The sequence below is a fragment of the Rosa chinensis genome, chromosome 4 (genome assembly GCF_002994745.2).
Source record: "Rosa chinensis cultivar Old Blush chromosome 4, RchiOBHm-V2, whole genome shotgun sequence".
Classification (NCBI taxonomy): domain Eukaryota; kingdom Viridiplantae; phylum Streptophyta; class Magnoliopsida; order Rosales; family Rosaceae; genus Rosa; species Rosa chinensis.
In genome coordinates, this window is record NC_037091.1 from 63,935,574 (window position 1) to 63,944,455 (window position 8,882).

Here is an 8,882-nt window from a genome sequence, read left to right on the forward strand (position 1 = left end):
CAAGACTCTTAAGAGTCTAATTAATTAAGCTAATCCTAAGAGTCGGTCAGTCCACCGACCTTTCCTTTCGTTGACGGCTTTCGGCGTCAAACCTTTGATTTTTGATCAATTCCAAACACTACGTACTACTCCCCACTAGCTTTGACGGTATTCCGTTTACCATTTCAAACATTCAACGGTCAAATATTCAAAATCCATCACCCCCTCTATCCCATCTTTCTTTGATTTCTTAAATACTTTGTCCCAATTTTTTTTTTTTTTTTTCAAACTTCAGCCGCGTACATATTATAAACGTTCAAACAACTCTATATATATATATATAACCCAACCAACCCCATATCTCATTCAACTCAAACAAAAACAAAAACAAAAACACAAACACAAACACAAACCTCCAAATTTCGTTGTTCTACATTGAACTTCAACCAGATCAAATCGACTAATATGACTTTGTCATGGAGAAGGCTGAGGCCCGGCCGTCACTCCGCGAAACATTCACGGCATGGCGAGGCCGGCGGCGACATTGAGCTGACGATACCGAGCCACTTCCGGTGCCCGATCTCGTTGGACTTGATGAAAGATCCCGTCACGTTGTCTACCGGGATCACATACGATCGGCAGAGCATTGAGAAATGGATCGAAGCCGGAAACGTGACTTGCCCTACTACCAACCAGGTACTCACAACTTTGGAGCCGATTCCGAATCATACCATGAGGAAAATGATACAAGACTGGTGCGTGGAGAAGAAGTCCTTCGGCGTGGAGCGTATCCCCACGCCACGGATTCCGGTGAGTTCTGTTGAAGTCGCCGAGATTCTCTCGAGGATTAGTTCGTCGGCGGAAAAGAAGGACGAAGCCGGCTGCAGAGAGCTGGTGCAGAAGGTCAAGGCGTTGACTAAAGAAAGCGAGCGCAACAAGCGGTGCATTGTCGCTAACGGAGCGGCGAGTTCTTTAGCGGCGGCGTTTGGTGCTTTTTCAACGGCGGGTTCTTTTCATGAAAACGTCGGCGTTTTGGAGGAGATATTGTCTGCTCTGACGTTGATTTTCCCGCTTCGTTCGGAGGCCAACGTATATCTTGGATCCACAGATTCGTTGCATTGCATGGTGAGGTTTTTGGACGGTGGAGATTTGTCACAGAGAAGGAACGCAGTCTTGGTTCTAAAAGAGGCTCTTTCAGCTGATAAGCAAAAGACTGATGCTTTGGAAGAGATTGAAGGAGCATTGGAAGCCCTAGTGAAGCTGATCAAAGAGCCAATTTGCCCTACTTCTACTAAAGCTTCGTTGGTCATCATTTACCACATGCTTAATTCCACGTCTTCTAGCTCAAGAGAGAGCGTCAAAGGAAAATTTGTGCAAATGGGATTGGTGTCCATGCTATCGGAATTAGTTGTGGATGCCGAGAGGAGCATTTGCGAAAAGGCGTTGGGGGTTCTCGATGCGATTTGTGGAAGCAAGCAAGGGAGGGAAGAGACCCGCGACAATGCCCTAATCATGCCGGTCGTAGTCAAGAAGATGCTTAGGGTTTCGGATTTAGCTACCGAGTTTGCTGTGTCCATTCTTTGGAAGCTTTGCAAGAAGGACGAGAGGGAAGACGACGAGGGAGGTCTTGTTCTAGAGGTGCTCCAAGTGGGAGCTTTTCAGAAGCTGTTGTTGCTGTTGCAAGTTGGGTGTGGGGAGAGGACTAAAGAGAAGGCGACCGAGTTGTTGAAGTTGTTGAATCTTCACAGGGCGAGGTTGGAGTGCATTGAGTCCATGGATTTTAAGGAGCTCAAGAGGCCCTTTTGATTCAACTTACAAACCATTCTAATTAGTTTTGATCTTAGGTTAGAGAGAGAGATCGATAAATAAGGGTTTGTTATATATCTATACCCTTTTTTCACAGTTCCAAATACTGTACAAAAAATACAACTTTTACATACTATTGGTACATGAGCGATCACTATATTTGGCTATTGAATCTGTGTTAAATAATTGGTATTTTGAGTGTGCTACCTTAATATACATGTTTGAGTTACAATGCTTTTGGTATTGCATTCAAGAATCAATGTGTTGGTTTGTGGCTTAATTAATAAGCCCATCAATTATCTTTTGGACTAAACCCACATGATTAACCTAATTCTATTAGGTTTTGGAAAGGCTTGCTCACTTAAGGGACAGTTTTTAAGGGACTGTGAGGGACAAGTGAATCTGACGGCTGAAAATAAATGCACAGTTTTAAGTTGTTATAAATTCTGCTTTTATATGTAATACATGTGGTTGAGATGCATTTGTCCTCACAGTCCCTTAAAACTGTCCCTTAAGTGAGCAAATCTGAGGTTTTGGAGTATGCCTCATGCACATATAAATATATGCTTTCTGTCACCAATTAAGGTGTGAGAGAGAAGAAAAAGCTGCAACTTAGGGTTATTGAGAAGTAGCCGCAATTTTGGGGTTCTATAGAAAATTACCTTTTGCCTTGTTGCTTATGTTCTTGTGAGCAACGATATATATTTGAGGTAGTTGTTATTCTATTTGGTCTTTCTCTTTCCGTGAGTGTATTCGGGTGTAATCAGGTTTTGGGTTTGAGTGTTGAACACTTTGTAATCTCCTTTTAATATTAGTGGAATCTTCTTATCGTTTCCGCCCGTAGATGTAACTCTTTGATTTTGGGGTGAACCACGTAAATCTTTAGTCTTCTAAATTTTTTCTATTAATTTATCTTTTCATATTTCTGATACTTCATACTTGTTTGACGCTTCCACACAACACAATGGAGGCATGGATTGAATAGTTCAAACTTCAAAATATGGTTTGGAGGTGGCAGTTGGATTAATACTCACTGCGAGCCACAAGTCATATATGCATGGGGTCTAGAAGTGATCTAGTACTTCAAATTTTCGGTGCAATTCAATATGGAAAACGGTTACTCATATTAATTAGCTTGAGAGCAACCCAGTCTTGATGGAATGCTGGGTCTGGCCGGTCAGCAAGCTTCTAGGAGCCTGAATTGACTGATCCTTCCTTAAAAATAAAACAAAAGAGAGTACTATTGCTAGCCCGTCACATCTTCCATATCTTCTGCCTATTTCCTGTCTGCGACTTTTTCTCGAGCTTATAGTCATAGCAGTCTCAAAGACAAAATGGCGCACATTATTTACGTGGCTACCTATACATCTCTTTGTGATTAAAAAGCATTCTTTACGTATTTAAAAAAAAAAAAAGCATTCTTTACGTGGATACCTTTTTTTTTTTTGATGACAAGCTACCCATACATCTCTTTGTGATTAAAAAGTAGGATAATGAGCCACTAAGGTTGATCGATACGCATGCTGGCTAATGTTGTTTTAACTACCTTCCATCACTACTCCTTGTCTTTCCACTGTTTAATTTGGCTAGCTTTACTTAATTTCTGCACATTTTATCTGTGTTGGTATTCCACCATCGCTCGGACATTTTAAGAGCTCATCGCATACATGAAGAAAAATTCATGATTTTTCACAACCATCATCGTTATTATTGTTCGTACCACACTTAATTCGTTGATTTTCAACGGATAAACCATTATTAATTATCGCCATCAGTGCCAATCAATTAATGCCCCAAGTATATATTGCTATCATCATCACAGTCACCATTAATATTGCCCCAGTTGTCATCCTCATTGTTATAGACCAGCAATTGCCATCAGTCATATTTAATATTCCTATTTTTTTTTCTATTAAAAATTAATATTAGCTAGGTTAGTCAAATAAGAGATTTCCCAAACCTAATGCCTTTCTTTAAAAACGGCTACAATTGCACGCGAGTAGTACTTTATACTTTGGCCTCTTCACGACAGTTGAGTTTGGTTTTTCTATTCAAAGACATTTGATCGACAATTAGGCTAAAAGAGTGTGTAAAACTTAGAAAACAAGTACTTGGACCTATATTTTCTTATAAAAGAAAAAATATTTGGATTGCTTGTTCATTAATTCTCCAATTCCATTGTCGAGGACAATAAGTTGTAAAGCATGCATCATTTTCCCTGTCCTTTACTTTAGCAGTAGTCACAAGTCAATTTTTTTTTCTTTCTAAATAAGCGTAAAAAGGAATATAATGAGAAGAAATTTAGGAAGGTGTATTCAATTTATATTTTAAAAGATTTTCTTTGAGTTTTTATAATCCGTGGATTAAGTAAATCTACGGATTGTTTAAATTCTATATGGACTCTGATTGATTCTAAATGATTGATTTACTAGTATTTGTTTAGATTTTACAATTCTTTATGATGTTTTTGGTAGGTTAATTTTTTTTCTTCTTCTTTAATATTTAAGCAATGGATGTATGGATCCAATTATAATACTATATCAATGACAAAAAAGTATGCAGTCTACCATTCTTTACGTTTTGTATAATGATATATGAACAGTAAGAGAAAACTAACCAGCCAAAATGTTAGACAAAAAATAAAGTAGTAAACTAATATCATAATTTATTTCATATCTAATTTACAAAAGAAACATGTGTATATGTATTATCTTAACAATACCATTGGAAGTGAGCTTAATTAGGTAGAAGGATTAAGGCGTCTAGAGCTATAGTGAGAAAAAAAATTATTAGATTAGAGCAGAGGCGGAGGATGATAGTGGGAAAATAAGTCTATGGTAAAATGAATGAGTGTCACCTATTGAGGGTTGCTTCTTCAATTTTTTTTTTTTTTTTTTTTAAGTGAGATAGAATCCTTCAAAATCTCTTGGGAAGTGGTTGGATTGTTTTTGAGTCTCAATATGTATAAAAAACACTATAAAATACTCCAAAATCCAATATTTAATGAAATCCTTAAAAATCTATAAATATCGACATATTTGAGTGGATAATTTTAAATCTTTATTGAATAGATCAAGATTTTAAAAGATTGTTTAAAATCTTAATTAAATGCCCATAGACTTTTAAAATATAAAAAAATCTTGTAGACCCTTAAATGAATACACCCCCTTAATATAGTAATCTCCAAAAATCAAATCACGAACATGTGTTTGTGGACTACTTAATCGATTGTCATCCCTCGTTCTCCTCATTCCACGCCTTTGAAGTTTGAACACGAGCAACGTATCCAGAACTAGAAGACTGTCTAGTAACCACAAAAAGGAAAAGCTATAAATCGAAGACTTTCTACAGTAGCAAACAAGACTCTTTTGGACTCTTCTAGCTAAATCTATGCCCATTTGATTGAACAGCTCACTTTATAATAATGCAAATCACAGAAAATTGCTCTTCTAGACACTCACTTGACTTACTACTATACAACATAAATACAAACATATATATAATAGAAATCATCAAATATTCAAAACACGCATTAGAATTTAGAAGAAAGAAAAAAACAGTGTCGAGAGAAAAATGTAAAGAATAAAGTACATTATTGAAAGAAGTTTGAAAATGAGTTCATCTCGTGTTCAGATGATTCATTCCACAAATATGATTATTGTGTTAAGGTTGAATTCATGAGTATACTAGGGCCATCAGTGTAACCATTTATTGTTAAAAAAAAGTGCCTAAAAGGATAAATTTGAAAATTTTCCCATAATCTGTTATTCTGTTTGAATTTCTCAATGAGGATGTTTTTGTTGGAACATTTTACACAATGCAAATCACTGAAAATTTCACTTCAAGACACTCACTCAACCCACTAACTATTGTAGAAAAGAAATACATAAATATATACTAGAAATCATCAAATATTCAAAACATGCATTATAATTTTAAAAAAGAGCACCGTCCTTAAAAAAGAAAAAAAAAGAAAGAATAAAGTATGCTTTTGAAAGAAGTTTGAAAATGAGTTCATTTCGTGTTCATTTTGTATATTTCCTCCTCTCTTTTTTTTCCTAAAGAAGCGGAGCAAGGGCTAACTCCATGTCCTTAATCGAATTTATTAATAATATAATAAAACAGTATATAGCAATGGAGACTAAACAAATCCTTGGCAAGAGAACATGACGAGGGAAAGTATAGATGACGAGGGCAAGCACCAAAATTTTGTATATTCCTCCTCCGTTGCTATTCACCTTTTCTTTGGATTAATAACTTGCTACAGAGGTTACTCCTCTGCTATCACTCATTTCATAAAATAAATAAAAAAAAGAGTTAATTTCGTCTTCAAATTATTAATATCACAACATGATTATTGCGTTAAGGTTATTATTATTAGGGGTTGTGACCACTTACCCAATTTTTGGCCAAAAATTGCCCACTTACTCCACCAAGAGTTTTTTAACCCCATTTACCCAATCTAACAGTGTTTGACAGTATTGCCCTCATTTTAATTAACAAATTAAACTCATATCTCTCTCTCCTCCCCCTCATCGATTTCTCTTTCTCTCTCTTTCTCTAACCTCGTCTCAGGCTCTCTTTCTCTCTCTCTTTGAGCCACCACGCCCACCACTCCATCGTCAATGTCGGCCTCCACCGCCGCCGCTCCGTCCCACCGTCGGACCACTAGAGGATGACGCCATCTAACTCCACGATCCCAACCCTTCTGGGCTTCGCCGGTTTTGTTCATCAGATGTCCGGGAAGCTCTCCACGCCGGAATCGGGTCTGGGCTTCCCTTGCAGGTCTCGGACGACGTCAAAACTGTGGGCTATTGGGGGGTAATAGACAGATTATTGCCCCCCACTAATTTCTTAACTGTGGTTAATTAATCACTGAAATTAGAGTTTTGATAAGTCTTATGTTGTTTTGAGTTTATTAAAGTACAATAATCTGTCAATGATAGTTAAGTGAAGGGTTCTGACTTAAAACGAAGACATTATTTGGGGGCAGTAATGTGTCTACTGCCCCCCACTAAACCATTAAAACTTGCACCAGTTAAGTGAAGGGTTCTGACTTCGTATGAAGACATTATTTGGGGGCAGTAATGTGTCTACTGCCCCCACTAAACCATTAAAACTTGCATCAGTTTCAAGGATTCACAGTGTATTGCACTTTATCACAAACAAATCAACAAGAGATGATTACTGTCTCCTAAGAAAGACATTATTGGGTGGCACTAATGTGTTTACTGCCCCCCAATAGACCATCAAACATTACATCGCTTCCTATGTTTCATAGATTATAGAAGTTATTCACACTCAAAACAACAGATAATGTCTAAAAACCCACATTTTGAGGGTCAATATTCTGTCTACTGCCCCCCACTAGACTGACACAAACCACACAATTTTTTTCATTTATCGACTACTGCAATTTAACACTACATTTACTTTGGAATAGCAGTTTTCAGTCCGTCAATAAATAAAGCAGTCATCATTGGCCCCCAATACAAAGTCTACTAGGGGGCACTAATGTAACAACTTTTATGGTTATGACTGCACAATAGCAGATAGCAGTTTTCAGTCCGTCGTCGATTCCTTCAGAAGGTCAACCCCGGCCTCGCCGATCTTCTAAGTGACGAGGACCGTTGGCTTGGCGTCGAGCCTGGTCGCAGAGAGCACGACGACGAGTTTCGGCGCCGCGATGGCGAGAGCAGGCGTCGTGGGCGACCTACTGGAGGGATGAAGGGAGGGAGAGAGAAATCTGATGTCGTCTGGAGAGAGAGAGAGAGAGAGAGGGCAAAAAAGTCTCAAAAATAAATAAAAAGAAGAAAAAAAGAATTAATTGGGTAATGGGGAAATAATCCCTTAGAGTGTTTTGGGTAAACGGGGTTAAAAAACTGTTAGTGGAGCAAGTGGGCAAATTTTAAGCTAAAATTGGGTAAATGAGCATTTTCCCTTATTATTATTATTATTATTTTTGAAATAAAGATTCATTACATTAGATGACTAGTCAAAAATCCAGAATCTAATATACACTTAAAGACATAAATAACTAAGTTCCTATCTAAGTAATGTAAACTCATTACAAGTCAAATTGATCCCGCTTTGTAAAGCGAACCTATAGACAAAAAATAACTCTGTGTCTTCTAGAGCAAAATCATTGACTAGCATCCCCATTAGCCAGCGGCACAATTGCTGAACAACAGAGAGCCACTTCCTAGCAAACAAATTAATAGGAGCAAGTCCTTATCCATAAGTCACTTTCTCCAATCCAACTCGAGGTAATTACCAATTCCACCGGAATCATGATCTGAATTAAACTGGCACTTTGTTACTGTAGAAAAGCCCAACCACCCAAGTAGGTCATTCTCAGGTTAGGCTAACCTAACACGTATCATGTAAGGGTGGCAAGACACTCTCCCACATGGCCCAATTCTATAAAGAATCAAACCAACTCATAAAGGCCCAAAGGATGCCCCCATAAATCCTAAGCCCAGTTGCTCTACAGGTTAGCACCCTGCGCCGCTTGAAATTGCCGCATCGTCCGGAGGACGTCCACCTCAGACTGCCATCCCCGCCACTACTCAACCTTTGATAAAGGCCGCTGCACCCAACGACTCAGCATCCGAGCACCTAAAACTGCAAGGTACCACAATGCAGCCCAACCAAACAAAGATCGAGTGCGATCACCGACTAATGCACCACCACTCTACGCTGACGCCGATTGATAAGCACCGGGACCCGATCCCACAACTCCACTCCTCACGAAATCTGATAAAGGAAATCTCGACCCAGCAAAACACGTTGCACTCCTCTGACGAAAGTCTCTTAACGGTTAGTGTCGTTAAAACGCTATAGATTCCAGCCGAAAGGGCGGCGCCGCTCTAGATTTGAAAAATAGTTTTTCGCTGGTAGTTTTACTATCGATAAGAGTTTATAATCGTAATTGTTAGGCTACACTATTAAGGTTAAATTCATGCTTATACCAACGCAATGTGTACAACAACCATATATTACTTGTGTTTCCCAAATTATTTCATGTCTTCGTCAACCAATCCAAAATCACCAATTTTTAAGAGACTGCATCATAGGTATCCCCTATCTCGTGTTGT

At 38.3% G+C, this 8,882-nt stretch overlaps 1 protein-coding gene across 1 annotated transcript; it reads left to right on the top strand.

Annotated features, from left to right (window-relative positions):
* The first annotated feature begins 338 nt into the window (after window positions 1-338).
* LOC112200542 (U-box domain-containing protein 21) lies at window positions 339-1,971 on the top strand. The gene has a single exon (XM_024341577.2). It carries the CDS (start codon window positions 445-447, stop codon window positions 1,783-1,785), a length of 1,341 nt encoding a protein of 446 aa, XP_024197345.1. The 5' UTR covers window positions 339-444; the 3' UTR covers window positions 1,786-1,971.
* Window positions 1,972-8,882: the final 6,911 nt, after the last annotated feature.